The sequence below is a fragment of the Scophthalmus maximus genome, chromosome 3 (assembly GCF_022379125.1).
Source record: "Scophthalmus maximus strain ysfricsl-2021 chromosome 3, ASM2237912v1, whole genome shotgun sequence".
Classification (NCBI taxonomy): domain Eukaryota; kingdom Metazoa; phylum Chordata; class Actinopteri; order Pleuronectiformes; family Scophthalmidae; genus Scophthalmus; species Scophthalmus maximus.
In genome coordinates, this window is record NC_061517.1 from 27,052,038 (window position 1) to 27,068,486 (window position 16,449).

Here is a 16,449-nt window from a genome sequence, read left to right on the forward strand (position 1 = left end):
AGAATGAGCTTGTCCTGATCATTTCAGAAGCAAAATTAAGAAAAAGTTAGTAGAGGTTAATGATACCTTTTGAAATACAATTAAAACCTCCTTAATTGACCAGTTTGTCAGTTTGCTCCTTTAATTCTCCTTGAAACAAACTATTGTTATCATCTCACCTTTCCTCTTGATCTCTCTCACTGCTGCTTGTTCTACATTTGATCCATATATGAAGACATTTTTATGAAATGCTTTCTTTCAATACCTCCTCACACTGACCAACATTTCAGTCAGAAATCCCTTAATATATCTGGTTCGTCTGTTCACTAACATATCAGACCTTTTGCATTCAACAACTCTGATACATGTTTCACAAATCACACAGTATTTTGAATCATCTGTTATGATCTAGTCCATATTTGACAAGTCTGTGTGAAGTGTTATTTGATAAGGACCTGGTCCAATATGGTCTAAACAGTCAAATGTACCATCAGCAGGTTTATTCGTTTATTCATAACATTTTTCCGCGTGACCATATCTTAATACTGTACTATTCAATATTTGTGAACGTGGTGTGGAAATGCTCCAGTTGTGTGTGTTGCTGATTTCTCTCTGGCGTCAGTAAACATTTCTTCACAAAAAGAAACTCTTAGAATCTCTTCCTCCACATTCCTGCCGTGTCGTTGCGCCTCTTCGCCGCGCCGTCCAGCGGCGGCGCTGTCCCCCAGTCGGCAGAGTGAACTCTACATCCACGAAGAAGAAGTTCTCCGGAAGCTACTTGTGGCGAGCACGCGGTGCGTCCGGCCTTTCCGACAGCGCAGAGAGAAGAAGATGGTGAGACGACGACGCTCCTCACGTTCATTAAGATTATTATGCACGTTCATCTGCACTAAACTCGTCGGATGTGTGTTGAACGGGCTCGTAAGATCCGCGGACACTCGTTGGTACTCGTGTTGACGAGCAGGCTGCTTCCGGGACGGAATAAATAGTTATATTACGGAGCGCTGGTACAAACCGACGCTGCTAGCTCAGGTGCTAACAGAAGCTAGCAGTCACGCTAGCTGCAGATAGCTCGGCCGCTCATAGTACTGGTTAATATGATGTGATGGACATTAAGATGTTTATGGTCGGACGAGTCATGCGGACCGGGCTGATGCTCACGGCCGGTCGGACTCGTGTCGGTACCGAGGCGGGAGCAGCGTGTTGACGGTCTCTTCTTCTTCTGCTCCAGGCCAAGATCAAGGCGCGAGACCTGCGGGGCAAGAAGAAGGAAGAGCTGCTGAAGCAGCTGGACGACCTGAAGAATGAACTGTCCCAGCTCCGCGTGGCCAAGGTGACCGGCGGGGCCGCGTCCAAGCTCTCCAAGATGTACGTGCACACACAGACACACTCTCTCACACAGACACACACACACTCTCCAGTCATCGGTGTGATCTGTCCAGTCTGATTTAACAAGGCCTGTCACATGTTGACCTGCTGTATCAGAAGTGCCCAGATGAATATTTACAGTTGATATGTTCAACCTCTCGCTGCCTCGACCTATGAGATGAATGGAGCCCTGTGTACCTGCACCAGGCACCTCATTACAGATCCCAGGTGATGGTAGTGTTCAGTCACGTCCTGGTTCTCTCATCTGAGATGACACTCGTTGAGCTGATGATTTGCTGATGCATCACTTGCTTACCAAAAGACTGAGACATGAGAACCTGAACGTTTCCACAATCCATGACTGTTAGTTATGTTAAAGGCCCCAATAATGACAAATGATGATCCCTACTTGAAACATAACTTATGTTGCTACCAGGTTATTTTGTGACCGTTTCGTGCAGTTTTCCTGAGGAGTTGATCAGAACTCTTGTGACGTGAGCAGATCAGATCCGCTGTGATGTTCTCACCTTCTGATGCAGCAACAGATTATTAATCATAAATGCTGTAGATCGTTGCTTTGTGCAAACTGCTTGGGTGGAAAACTGTACGAAACTGCACCTTTTGTTTTTTACATCATACGGTGAACTATGATGCTACAGAATACATGAATTTAAATCTTCTCGGGTTCTTGACAACTGAAGATCACTTTTCTGACCTTCACTGTAGTTTTCCTAAAAGAAATAACTGAAAGTCCGTTTGGTTTCCTTCAGGGCAAGAAGTACAAGCCCCTGGACCTGAGACCCAAGAAGACCCGCGCTCTGCGCCGCCGGCTCAACAAGCACGAAGAGGGTCTGCGGACCAAGAAGCAGCAGAGGAAAGAACTCCTCTACTCCATTCGCAAATTTGCAGTCAAAGCTTAGAGGCTTTTTCTATTGACTAAATAAAATCTGTGTAAAAAGTCTGTTGTGTCGTGTTTCCTTTACTAATATTAATATACTGTCACACGGAGATATGATCAGTATCAGTTATTTACCTTAAGGTTTTTCCAGATCCACAGATCGATCCAGACCTCTGGCCTTGTATCAGGACACAATCGGAGCTCTTCTAATAAAATGTGGATATGTAGCTGCAATTTAAATATTTAATGTCGCTGGCTTCACTGTTGACTCTCCTGAGCGATGAACGTGTCTGGTTGTCTACTTTGGTGTAGACCTGAGAGGCTACGGGCCTGGTTCAGCAGCCAACCACAGGAGGGCAGCACAGTCAACATGCTCCAGTCAGACCTCTGACGTCATGTCAGGAGCAGTTCTGTAAGTATCTGAGATGTGAAGTGTATGCTGTGATTTGGTTCTGTACAAATATAATGTAAGGAATGTGGCTATGAAGATGGTTTTGGTTTTAATTTTCTAGATGTTATCAGATATTTTTTCTTGAGAGTTATGCATCCATCCCTATAGAATTGAAACTGGTGGAAATTCAAATTAGTCAAAATGTGCAGACTGCTGCTTCACATCTTACTGAGGACAGTTCTCGTGTGTGTGTGTGTGTGTGTGTGTGTGTGTGTGTGTGTGTGTGTGTGTGTGTGTGTGTGTGTGTGTGTGTGTGTGTGTGTGTGTGTGTGTGTGTGTGTGTGTGTGTGTGTGTGTGTGTGTGTGTGTGTGTGTGTGTGTGTGTGTGTGTGTGTGTGTGTGTGTGTGTGTGTGAGTGAGAGTCAGTCAGTCAGTCAGTCAGTCAGTCACAGTGGGCCTCAGGAATGCCGTCACCTTTACTCTAATGACTTTCCTCCTGTCACCATGCTGTCGAGGGCCTTCAGTTGGCCCTGGTGCACACCACCACCATGAGCCTCCGGACCCTCTTCCTCTCACTGACACTCTGTTTCAGCATGTTCTCCTCGTGTCTCTGTCCTCATCCGAGCTCTGCTCAACTGGGCTGCTTCAAAGTCAACAACTGCCAGTGCATCATGAAGGACGGCAGCGGGGTGATCAACCTGAACACCATGGGGGACGCGGGCGGTTTCCTGGGGCAGTTGAAGCCGGTGTGGACAGAGAACGCGCCGGGCGAGGCCGAGACCCTCCTGTCGTTCAGCCCCTGCCAGCCCTTCTCCCCACCAGAGGACCTGACGGGAGCCGACTGCACCGACGTCGCTGCGTGTCTCATCTTCAGGTACAACACTCACAGCACGTGACTGACTCGGGAGGGAGAGCGGGTCGTCCACTAACCGGTGGGTCGATCCTTGGCTCCTCCAGTCTCCCTGGGCAGGACGCTGAGCCTGAGTTGGCCCTGATGGTGGTGTGTGGTGTGACTTGTTGGTGCTTCGACTGATCCTGGCTACAGCCAGAAGAATGTTAGTTTAAATGAATCAACACCTCCCTCTTATAATAATGCTCATATTCCTCGGACCACAGGCCGAGGAGGGGGAGCAGTAATTTTCCAAGCAGACTTACTGCTCAACCCTCGACCCAAACATAGTTTTAACTCATTTCAAAGTCTAACTCTTACAGCGTCATACACCCAAGCTGGAAATGTCTAAAACCAGTGATTCTAGGAGTTGTATATCGACCACCAGGCCCATACTCTGAATTTTTATACGAATTCTCAAGACATTGTTTCTGAGTTGGTGCTTAGCACAGATGAAGTCATTGATGTGGGTGATTTCTACATTCATGTGGATGTTGAACGACAGTCTTATTTCTGCCTTTAATTCACTAATAGACTCAATTGGTTTTATTCAACTGTTTGAATCACACCCCCCACGTCGTTGTGACACACCACAGATAACTTCAGTCTGGTGAAGTCCAGGACCCACACCGTATTAGACAGGTGTCTAATGTCACGGTGTAAATAAAGTCCACTTACTTTTGTTTCAATGACTAAATATTGTCACTGAAGACTTGTGGGATTCCTTTTCAGACCATCTCTCCTTCGTAACTGTGCGGACACTGAGAACTCAGTTATCACAGAATGTAACGCTGTTTAACCTGCAAGCCTACAAACTAACACCTACCATGTGTGAATCTGTCTCTCAGTCCCCCGACTGTCCTGTGGGTGGCACTGTTCATCCAGCGCTGAAGATGTCAATCAATAACTCGGGACAAAACATTAAAAAGATTCCTTAAAAGAGATGGCCTCCACATTCTTCCACATTCTCTCACCTGACAGCTGCAGTGGAGGCAGCTGAAGCTCTTTCTATGGCCTGCTCTCACCGGTGAGCTTCATGTTCAGATCCTCCGTCGGTCACCTCAACGTGCCTTCACTGTAATCTACAGCTAGAAGAGAGTGAGGTTCATGGTAACTGATATGACAGTTGTCAGGCTGGATCTTGAAGTGTACAGTCATGTGAGTAATCATCAACTTGACTTTAATAAAAGTTAATGATGAGATTAGGAGTTGGAGTTACTCACTGCCCACTGTGACTGACATGTTATTCTGTACACTGTATGATACTGTATGATAATATTAGATCATTATCAATGTAGCCACCAGGGAGCGCCACACACACGTACGTGTGAGAGATAACAGGGAGTTCTGTGTAGGACCCCGGAACACACTGGTCCTGGGCCCTTAACACAACATCCATGTTGGTTATGTGATTATGGGAATTATAATTATTTTTAATTCAGATGTGTTTCTATCAGCAGATATTTGAGTTTGTATATTCATACAGCCTGAGCCATCAGATATAAGTATCTGAAGGCTTAACAAACATTCTCTGGCCTCGCCATGTTGTTCATGGATGTTCACGTCGACAGGCATCACGGGCTCCACGGACACGTCAGCCGCTGTATCGGCTACGGACGACATGATGGGAATAAATTCCACTACAACGACACCCTGAAGATTCTGTCGGTCTCGTACTTTGGTGAGTGAACACGTCATGTGATTCATGTTTCTGACCCACGACCCGACAGCCAGACTTCTTCTCCTGCCGCCCCAGCTCACGAGGAGCAGCCGTCCACCGTGGTGCATTACCACTGTGATCCGAACCTGTCGGCCTCGTTCATCCGGGACCAGCGGCTCAGCGGCGAGGAGCCCCTGCAGATCTGGGTGGAGAGCCCCTGTGCGTGTGCCAACGCCTGTTCCATGGGAGATCTGGGTTTAGGCACCATCTTCCTCATCATCCTCTCCCTCAGCGCTGCTGCCTACTTTATCCTTGGTAATGATCTGAGTGTGAATGTGCTCAGTAGATGTTATCTTGTAAAATATTTAATATGACATATAAAATCATTCAGGTGTGAGCAAGGAATTAGAAGAATATATAATATAATAGACTCAGTGCTGCCTGTAGTCATGACTACAATGTAGACAACATGCACATCGTTAGGTGTTGACTGTTCCAGGGGCAAGATATTCATCTTGTGATATGAGGGGGAAGGTCATGGGGGGTCACCAAAATCATTATGGTTCCTCCTCTGGGGACCATGCATATCCATGGCAACTGTCACTGGGATTTGTTCAGTAGCTTTGACATGTCATGCTTCTCCTGTTCAGTCTGAGCTAATTGTCTGTAGCTATAGCATCATACTGACCAAACACGACAGAGATATTAATTCAGTAACTCATTTTGTTTGTTTCGTCTCTCTGTCTGTGCGATCAAATAGATACATGAAAAATAGGCATGATAAAATTAAAAAACTTGTAGATGAAGATATTTATTGAGTATTAAATAAAAAGTCTAAACCACAGAGGGTCTAGAATAAGATCTATTTCCATTGAGATGATATAATAATGAACCAGATTTGAATGGTCTTTCCTTCATCTTACACATGATCATTCATTTCTATTACCATACATTTGTTTTAATTTCCTCTTTCTTTTCGTCTTGTTGTCGTGAGTGAGCTTCACGTGTCAGCTGATAGTCAAACAGACCATGTGACTGTCGACAGGCTCCTGTGCTCTGCGGCCTCTCCGGAGCAGCAGTGGAGTCCAGATCTCTCCGGAGCACAGTGTGTGGTGCATGATCTGCTTCTTCTGTACCGAGAGGAGGCGTGAAGGACGACACGGACACGACCCGCTGTGAGCGGCGAGCAGCTGCACACCTCTGGAATCCTGTCGGCACGCTTTCATCCGACCGTTTGCTGAACGTGTGATTTTCACACAACAACACCGGCCACTGATCCGTAGATGATGAACATTTATCTCCCACTTGACCACAACATCATTAACATTTGCAAAGGATGAAACATTTCTCAGTATTCTCCCCTTGTATTCTCAGTCACCCTATGAAAGACGAATCTTCTTGGGTGAAGCCTTGTTGCCCTTTGTGCCGATAGATTTCTATTAGATGCATCACATCAGTCCAACACTGATCACAAGGTCGGGACAAAAAAAACTGTATAGTAGGAAGATTAATGCTCAGATACTCATTCATTGTGTTTTAAATAAAAGGCTTTTTTGTTGAATTTGCAAAATGTAGTTCTTTCCAACTTCTTTGGCCCCAGTGTGTTTCTGTCTCCTTCCCAGGTTTTAGTTTGAAGAAATCACAGCTGTTCCACCGAAAGTCCTTTTTCTCACGATGGAATCCGTATCTTTAACCCGTGTGGGTTTGAGACACCACAGGCCTGTTCCTCATCACTGCTCTGTCCCGTCTGTGTGGAGGCTCTCTGATTGGCTCTGAGCGCCGCTGTCCTCCGCTGCGATGTCATCAGAAGGCGACTGAGTCACTGGGCTTTGTAAAGGCAGAAGCTCCTGTGTTGTTTGTTCTGACATCAGGTTCTTGAACACTGAAGGTCTGCAGGTTGCCCACAAACATAACATCCATAAACACATCCTGACATTGTCTTCTTCTGTGTTCTGTGACAGGATGAACATGTCATGGATCTACTACGACTGATGACACTGATGACGCTGACAGAGAGAATCTACTTTGAGAAGTTGATGAATCGTGATGCACAATAATGACATTAAAATTATTGTGCCATGGAATGAACTTGACAAACTGTGGTAATTATACAAAAGTCTAAAGTCGTCGCTCTGTCGGCACCTAAACATTTATTCATCCTCCTGCCTCCTCCATGTCTTTACTAAATATCCTGTAACTTCATCCTCAGTTTTTTTCTCTTGCATGACTCCATGGGGAGAACCAATCCCACTTGGACACGGAGGGCATGCCTTTACATGCACTGCACTCCCTCTAATTGCTTGGGAAAATACTTTTTGCTCCCCACCCTCCAGATGACATCACTTCGGAGACCCGCTCTGGAACTCTGCTCCGGGTTCTGGAAACAAGGGTGAAAACCACAGATGTGACGTGCGTGAAACATATTGTGTGAGGAACAGTTCCCAAGAGAGATGCAGATGTCTGCTCTCATATGACTCCCAACAGCTCCAACACCACCACAGAGGCCTCGGACCTCATCTCCTCTGGTCCACATCGTCAGCGAGGGTTGAAGGTAGATACAGGTGGAGCTCTGAAACCTTCATGGCGCCGGGCCGTCCGTCAGCAGCCCGACTCTCTCTGTCACGGGGAGTTTCTGGGAGGAGCAGAAGAGGCTCAGTCACATCCTGGCAGCAGATGTCATTTACATCTTGCCAGCAAACCAAACACAATGTGGGCGGGTGATATGAGGAGATCTGAACAACGGTCCTCCGATCACGAGAGGATGTCCAAACATCCCCCGCCCTCGCTCCAAATGTTACAGAGAAAAATGCACAACAGACAAACTTTCATGTCCATTGGCAGTGAAACGTTTAATTTGTTTGAGTCAACACCGACCAAAGCTGGAAGAACAATTCATATGTGCACGTTGTCTGGATATGATTATGGAAATCTGCAGCCAGATGGGGGGGGGGTGTGTGTGTGTGTGTGTGTGTGTGTGTGTGTGTGTGTGTTCAAACGTACATTATTTCAAGGCACTTTACTGTACTTTACTCTCCACATGCTCATGTTGTCTCAGATTAAGGTCAAAGTAGACGAAGTAAAAGAGAAAACTCAGTCAATTACACATCAACCTATTTAGAGTTTGTGGTTTTTGCATCACATCAATAATCCGTCACTTGTTTGCATCTGTTCTTCACATGAATAGTTTTTTATTGACATGTTAACCTCATAACTTACATGACACCGAACAGGTAGAGACGGTTGTCCACTGACCTGAAGGTCGGCGGTTCGATCCCTGCTTCCCCCAGTTCAGTCCCTGTTCATTTACTCAGTGAATAATCACTTAAATATTAAACATGTTTTTGTATTTGTATAATGAGACAAATAACCGTTTCTGAACGTTCCTGTATCAGCAGGGACCAGAGTCGTGAGGGGGCGCAAGTCTGTACATTCACCTGCTGTGTGTCTGTCGGGGGCGGCTCCAGCCTGGGGGAGACTCCTCAGTGTCAGGCTGCCAGCCCCCCCCCCCCTCTCTGAGGCGTCACCCTGCCAGTGCCAGGCCTCTGCTGCAGGGGACAGCAGAGCCCCTGCACTATGAAGGAATCAAATCGTTATACAACTCATCTAATCAGATTTACCACCACAAACAGGAGTTTATGACCAGGATTGGAGGCCACAACTCAACTAACATCACATGACGTGACCCCAAATGACAACAGAAGAGAAGAATCAAACATGACAGGAAGTGAAACGACACGGGGCAATGACATGTCACAAAAAGAACAAGTGACACAAACTGAAGCAGACACGAGGTGAAGTGTCACGCAGCAAAATCTCTCTACATGATATTAAATCACTCAAGACATGAAATACAAACATCACAAGTGACATCACAAGTGACATCACGGCACAATATTTGCCATGTGTCATCTGATGTGGTCTTCACCTCGCAGGCCCGGAGGCTCCGAGGCTCTGGAGGAGAGCCGGGTGTCGGCCGGGGGCCGAGGTCCTGGTGGAAGCAGAGTGAAGTCTGTGCTCTCAGGAAACTTCCTCCTGTGCTTTGTGTGGACGCACACGCTGTCACCTGCAGCTCCGTGTGTCCTCCTGTCCGTCACCTCACGTCCAACACAGTCACCTGCAGCTCCGTGTGTCCTCCTGTCTGGGTGTGTCCTCCTGTCCGTCACCTCACGTCCAACACAGTCACCTGCAGCTCCGTGTGTCCTCCTATCCGTCACCTCACGTCCAACACAGTCACCTGCAGCTCCGTGTGTCCTCCTGTCCGTCACCTCACGTCCAACACAGTCACCTGCAGCTCTGTGTCCTCCTATCCGTCACCTCACGTCCAACACAGTCACCTGCAGCTCCGTGTGTCCTCCTGTCCGTCACCTCACGTCCAACACAGTCACCTGCAGCTCTGTGTCCTCCTGTCCGTCACCTCACGTCCTACACAGTCACCTGCAGCTCTGTGTCCTCCTGTCCGTCACCTCACGTCCTACACAGTCACCTGCAGCTCGGTGTGTCCTCCTGTCCGTCATCTCACGTCCAACACAGTCACCTGCAGCTCCGTGTGTCCTCCTGTCCGTCACCTCACGTCCAACACAGTCACCTGCAGCTCCGTGTGTCCTCCTGTCCGTCACCTCACGTCCTACACAGTCACCTGCAGCTCTGTGTGTCCTCCTGTCCGTCACCTGCAGGGAGATGGTCCACCACACCAGTCACATTGTGAGTTGACTTGTATTGTTTCACATTATGACATTGTACAAATGGTTGTTCCCTGTGTTTGAATTTTGGAATGTGGACTGAATGTGTTAAAAAGAAAATACTTCAAAGTATGTTGTCAGATCTGCGTTGGATTTATAGTTATGGAGCTGGCTCTTGACACTGGATTCAGTGTGTTCACATCATGTGTGGAACACATGGGCTCTTCTGACTGCTCCTCTCTCTGCACACTGTAAATCTACATGTGTTCAGCTCTCACACAGATGGAGGATGACGGATTAAAGGTAGAAGAAGTGTATCTGCTTCCAGGAGATGTGCCCTCCTTTGCTATCTTAACGATAAGTGTGATGAGCATGTTGTGCTCAGTTGCATTGTTCGGGATGTGTTGAGAAGTGTGAAGACCTTCATCCTCACCAGCACAGACGCTGTAAAAGGAACTTCACACAGCACAACTGTTGGTAATGTGATGAAATACAAACACTGCTCAGCACTTTGACAAGTCCATTTCAACAGCCTGACGCCAGAAGACAGAAGACGCCCGAGCCGCCGGAACCGATTGGTCCGTTTAGTTTCAGTGACTCGGACAGGAAGCGCGTGTGGTCAGAGTTACAGTTCACATCATCTCTCACGATGCCTACAGCTCTGTGGATGTTCTCACCTGCTCTCGTTCCCCCGAGGAATCGCACGGAGTTTAAAGAAGCGTGTTGTAATTCTCCTCTGAATATGGATCCACACTCAACAGCTTGACTGTTACTTTGGAGCCACTTGGCTGTTGCTAGGGGACCGTTTGTTTGTGGTAGATAACAGGACGGGGGTGGGGGTGTCATAGTGACAAAGTTTTTACAAGGCTTTCTGGTGACCGTGTTAAAGAGCCACAGTTCCAGCTCAACAATGGTCCAGCTGACGGGGTTAGTCATGTGCATTCACACCCGGCACAAGTGCTTCATTTGACCTCTGGTGCGATTCTTTCTCTGCCTTCGGTGGTTCGGTGGGAACCGACACGCTGGATGTTGCCCGTCCTCCGCCAGTAAACAACCTCAGATCCAAAGTTTTATGGGTAATGAGGCGAGGACGCAGTCACTGGAGCATGTCAGCGTCTGGACTCGTGTTCTTACAGTACGTGGTATGAACTCCAGGACACTGATATAATCCTCATGAAATCATTAAAGAATGAAGGTTTCCGTCTCAAGCATGTCGAAGCTCCTCCAGAACCACAGCAGACATCATACAGCATCATCATGACACTCAAACACTCAATGGTGCATAATTACAGTATGGGCAATTCTAATATGCATTACAAGGTCTCTTATTCATTAAAGAGTCACAAAGACTGAAATATAGTATGAACTACTCACTCATAATTAACATACTTCTGCGTGAGAATATTGTCTATACATTTAAAGCGTAGGTTATGTGGTTATGGCTTTGAATCCAACATGTTTGATTTACATTTTGATGAATGATGATGATGAATCAGTGTAATTTGCTTCTTTACCTGCTGCAGCATTATAACAAAGACTGTTGGAGTAACTTTCTAATCTGCGAGTACAGCTTCTACACATACTGTATATGCAATGATGACATCATGGCATTTATAAGTGTTTTTCCGTAATTTTAAGTATCAGTCTGGTAGAGATTAAAGCAAGTGTTATACTACCCCCCCATCCCCCGATATGTTTACAGTACATGTCACTGACCCTGTTTGTGTTTTCTATCTCTCCCTGTGTATCTCTGACCCCAGAGCTGCAGGACCCAAACCCCTCATCAGTATTGTTGTTATTATTATTAGTAGTAGTAGTATTAGTATTATAAGTATCAGTCTGGTAGAGACTAAAGAGGCAGTTGTACAACTGTCCTCTCTCTCTCTCTTCTCTCCTACTGTCTCTCCTCCCACCCTCTTTCTGCCCACCTCTCCTCTCTCTCCTCTCCTCCCTCTCTCTCCTCTCTTCCTCTCTCTCTCCTCTCTTCCCTCTCTCCTCTCTTCCCCATTTCTCTCCTCTCTTCCTCTCTCTCTTCCCCATTTCTCTCCTCTCTCTCCTCTCTCTCTCCTCTCTCTTCCCCCTCTCTCTCCTCTTCCTCCTCTCTTCCCCCTCTCTCTCCTCTCTTCCCCCTCTCTCTCTCCTCTCTTCCCTCTCTCTCTTCTCTCTCCTCTCTTCCCTCTCTTCCCTCCCTCTCTCCTCTCTCTCCCTCTCTCTCTCCTCTCTTCTCTCCTCTCTCTCCTCTCTTCCCTCTCTCTCTTCTCTCTCCTCTCCCCAACCGGTCGAGACAGAAGCTCCGCCCACAACTGAGTCTGGTTCTGTCACAGATTTCTTCCTGTTAAAAGGGAGTTTTTTCTCCACCGTCGCCAAGTGCTTTGCTCAGTGTGGGATTTGTTGGGTTTTCCCTGTAATATTGTAATATTGACCTCACTATATAGGTGCCTTGAGACAATGTATGTTGTGATATGGTGCAATACAAATTGAATTGAATTGAATAATGTGTGCAGGACACCTGACCTCTGCTCCCTCGAGGTGCGCTGCCTCCAGCAACACAACCCGTCGTCAGTGAGGGACGAGGCCAGAAAACATTATATGAACAAAGCATTATTATATAAATGCATCAGTATAAAAACAGGGAAGGCGTCTGTGAAGAGCTTTGGACGGGTCCAGCCCTCTTGAGTTCTCCTCAGCATCTGGACACTGAGGGGATGTAACACTCATGTTGTCCTCTACACTGTTTCTATAGACACATTTCAGCTGACAGAACCACAAACATCTTCATGACACGTTTTTAATTTGATACTCTAGTTACATTTTGATTTCTTTTTTTCTTGAAGGTGCTGTATGTGAGTTTTGGTCCCCCCCCCCGCACCCAGAGCTTCAGACGCACTGGGCGGAGCTACGACGGATCCTCGCTGGACTTACAAGTTAGACGGGAACATTGAGTTATTGTAGCACCACAGTTCAACAGGACAGTTGAAATGTGCCTGAATGTCCACTGTTGGCCGTGGGTGTAATGCACCTTGTCGCCTCATGGTGGCGGGAACAGGTCTTCAGTCCTGACATTAAACAGAGGGCAGGCAGTTTGGAGCTGATTCAATACGAAGGGTTCTGTTTGGCACATTAGAACGTCAGTCTCTTCTGCAGGAGGGGAACAGAAAGCATGTGTGTGGTCTGTAGGGACAGTGTTTCACATGACCTCTCACCTTCTGAGGGTTTTCTACCTGATAGCAACAGGAACCGTTCAGGCAGCTGGATGTGGAGCCGTTGGGAGGGAGAGGGATGAGATGGCATCACATTCTCATTCTCAAACCATCAATCTGCTTATTTCTGTAACCACAGACTTTCCCTCATCCATCGCTCCTCCTCCTCTCACCCCTCCAGCCTCCCTTACCCGATGAGTTCCTCTTTACTTCAGCTCCTCTATCCCACTCATCCATTAGCTGCTGTCGAGACTCAGATCCCCTGAATGTCCCAACAATGTCCAGAACATTCATGAAGCAGTGATGTCAAATAGTAATGGCTGTAAAGAATGGAAGAAAGTATGGCTATGCATGAAAATACAGAGCAAACGTATCCATGGTAACACAGATGAACAGCAACTTCCAGTGTTCACACCCTGACAGTTTACATGGGTGGACACGGCGAGGGAGAGGAGACGCGATTCCCCTTGTTTCCATGAGTATTGTGGAGTTACAGGCAGTAACAGTGAGTCATCCACTGGACGGATGGACACTCCTTTGTTCAATCGCAGGATACTTGGTAACACTTTGCTTGTTATAATGCTTAAAACAACTGTGCCTCTCAGCATCTTAACACAATCACAATGTCAATGTTGAAGTAAATGTTTGACATTTGGGGATATATATGGACATATGTGCATTCACCCTGTGATAAGTTAAACTGAGCTCGGTGTGTACTGTGTGTACCGTGTGTGCCGTGTGTGCCGTGTGTGCTGTGTGTGCTGTGTGTGCTGTGTGTGTTGAGTATACCGTGTGTACTGTGTGTACTGTGTATACCGTGTGTACTGTGTGTACTGTGTGTGCTGTGTGTGCTGAGTATACCGTGTGTACTGTGTGTGCTGTGTGTACCTTGTGTACTGTGTGTACTGTGTATACCGTGTGTACTGTGTGCTGTGTGTGCCGTGTGTGCTGTGTGGCCTCCACTGTATGAGAGTTGTTCATCTCAATCTGAACAAGGTCATATGTGAAATGCTGAACTATTTCTTTAACAGTAGGTATACTGATGACATTTTAAACACGTGCACCATTTTAGTTTTGAAGGTATTGATATGTGATATGATAAGTGATATTTTGATTAAATGATTTTTGTTTTACAATTCATCATCAGTCTGACATGAACATCTGTACAACATGTTCTGTTAATATAACTAATAGTTGTATTAACTATCTCAGACTACTATCTGTCTGACTGACATTACCATCTAGAGCCATGAAGCTAGTGCGGCCAAAACAGCATCATATTCATCACCGAGCAAACATTTTAAAAAGCAACATATGTTTTGATTTCTTAACATCCGTCAGAAGATATGTTCAGTGTGGCTGTACTGAAACTAATGCATATGCCCTGTGCACTGTAGATACTCCAGTCAGGCAAGGTAAGAACACACACACACACACACACACACACACACACACATCCCTGCTAAGAAATGTATGGTTGTTGCTTCAATGTGCACAGTGGTATCTAATGAGCAAAGTCAATTATTTTCAATCCATTAATTATGGACGTGAGAGAGAGAGAGAGAGAGAGAGAGAGAGAGAGAGAGAGAGAGAGAGAGAGAGAGAGAGAGAGAGAGAGAGAGAGAGAGAGAGAGAGAGAGAGAGAGAGAGAGAGAGAGAGAGAGAGAGAGAGAGAGAGAGAGAGATCATTCATGTCTTAATGAGAAGTGTCTGACCCACAGTGCAGCTGCAGAAATTAATTTGTGTACAACCAAGTCACATGAAACATCACTGGAAGGTCAAACGTGTCATCTCCCCCCCGGACGAGACCGACATGAAGATGCTTGGCAGTAAAATCCTCTCTGTGACGCAAGGACCTTTCAAAACTCCAGTGAGGCAACACTGACGCTTTTCCTTTCCTTTGGTGATGTTAAACTAGACATGCAATGAACTTTAATCTGTTTGGCACTTGCTGACTTTGTGGAACAGATCTTGTGAATCCTGTCTTTATCCCTGTGTGATACGGGCCCTTCTGTCCAGTGGCCTGCCCCCCCCAGTGTGAGCCGATGATTCAGAGTGGAAACAGTTCCCCACACTGATGCCCTTGTCTGGGCGATCTTCACAATATGTTCCTCCATGTTTCGGGGGGTTTCCTTCTCTCACCCATGATATCACTGTGGTTTCTCAGAGTCAGCAAATTGCTCTCTGTGGGTGGGGGGTCACGAAGCTTCGCTGGGTCCAGGCCCCCACCCGTCCCGCTTGGATCTCCACAGAGCTGATGAGGTGTTGTGTTACACCTCTTGTGAGTTTGTGCGACTCCCGCCAGGAGGAAGGCTTCACTCCTTCACCCGTCAGCTGCTGCAAGTTCTGTGTGATGAAGTGATGTTGTCCTGAAGCAGCGGAGGGGACGAGACGCACATGAGCTGCAAGACGTTTTCAATTTGGGCCAAGTAATGATGTCAAAGAAACTATTGGGCAACATTCTACTGGAAGTGTAACACTCATTTGTAAATGTTACTCATACAAAATGACATCACTTTACAGTTAAAAATGCAACTTATTATTATGTTCACTGTTGGCACAATGTCAAACAGGTCTGTACTGACTTCTGTCTGTCCGTGACACGACAACCAGAGCCCTGGGACGCTGGCCTGTGTCTGCTGTTCTCTCTGAAGGAGTCTGCTGTGAGCTTCATGTGCTGCAGCAAGGGGCTTAGTAAACAACACTTCACACAATTCTCAGGTCGGAATTCTCCAGACTGTAAAATGCCACCACAGATTCCAGTAAACTTTGATTCTTGGATGCAGCTGCATTACACATTTCTAACTGTAATGTGAACGCATGAATCCACAGAGAATTACCATCATCAACTGGAGACTTTGGTAGGCTGTGTGGTTCTGTGGGACACTTGTTGTGGAACTGCTGCTAACAAGTGCTCTCAAGAGAAGTTGGAACAGAAAGTCTGTTTAAAAACTCATGAAATGTCTTAGCCTGGGACCCAGATGAATTGTGGGAGCTCATTTCATTTGCTCTGCCAGTTGGATCTGGATCTCCTCCATGGGGAAGTGATTTCCTGCGGCAGGAATCTTGCTGGTCCAATCACAAACGATTATCTGATGGTGGGCGGGGCTTATACGTGACACGGAGTGAAGCAACTCTTGTAAACACCAAGATGGCTGCCGCTGATGAACGAGCATTTCAATCAATTAATCCTCATTTTGGTTTGTGTAGGGTGAAGCAGCGTCTCATGGTCAAAGATATTGAGTGTGAGAAACACACATCGAAGATCAGAACAAATACTGAATGTATAAGTGTCATGACAGGTGGCGCCCTTGCTCCTCATGTCTACTCATCACACAATGTGGATGATAGCTTCAATAATAAATTGTGTCATTAAACAGGCAGG

At 46.6% G+C, this 16,449-nt stretch overlaps 2 protein-coding genes and 2 long non-coding RNA genes across 5 annotated transcripts; 3 read left to right on the forward strand and 1 right to left on the reverse strand.

The window, feature by feature from the left end:
* Positions 1-628: 628 nt before the first annotated feature.
* Positions 629-2,308, forward strand: rpl35 (ribosomal protein L35). Its single transcript, XM_047331375.1, has 3 exons — positions 629-813; positions 1,211-1,420; positions 2,118-2,308. The coding sequence occupies exons 1-3, from the start codon at positions 811-813 to the stop codon at positions 2,265-2,267; spliced, it is 363 nt and encodes a 120-aa protein (XP_047187331.1). The 5' UTR covers positions 629-810; the 3' UTR covers positions 2,268-2,308.
* Positions 2,309-3,078: 770 nt separating this feature from the next.
* LOC118314547 lies at positions 3,079-6,728 on the forward strand. The gene is made up of 4 exons (XM_035641072.2): positions 3,079-3,510; positions 5,097-5,206; positions 5,282-5,500; positions 6,231-6,728. Exons 1-4 carry the CDS (start codon positions 3,185-3,187, stop codon positions 6,362-6,364), a joined length of 789 nt encoding a protein of 262 aa, XP_035496965.1. The 5' UTR covers positions 3,079-3,184; the 3' UTR covers positions 6,365-6,728.
* Positions 6,729-7,160: 432 nt separating this feature from the next.
* On the forward strand, positions 7,161-8,713 carry LOC124849901. Of its 2 annotated transcripts, XR_007030530.1 has the most exons (4): positions 7,161-7,287; positions 7,395-7,574; positions 7,670-7,736; positions 8,578-8,713. It is a non-coding gene; the product is annotated as an uncharacterized LOC124849901 (long non-coding RNA). The 2 variants fall into 2 exon arrangements; XR_007030531.1 differs by having other exon boundaries at positions 7,395-7,736.
* LOC118314548 lies at positions 7,962-10,804 on the reverse strand. The gene is made up of 3 exons (XR_007030529.1): positions 10,542-10,804; positions 9,300-9,852; positions 7,962-9,248 (listed from the first exon to the last, which is right to left on the reverse strand). It is a non-coding gene; the product is annotated as an uncharacterized LOC118314548 (long non-coding RNA).
* Between the last annotated feature and the right edge of the window lie 5,645 nt (positions 10,805-16,449).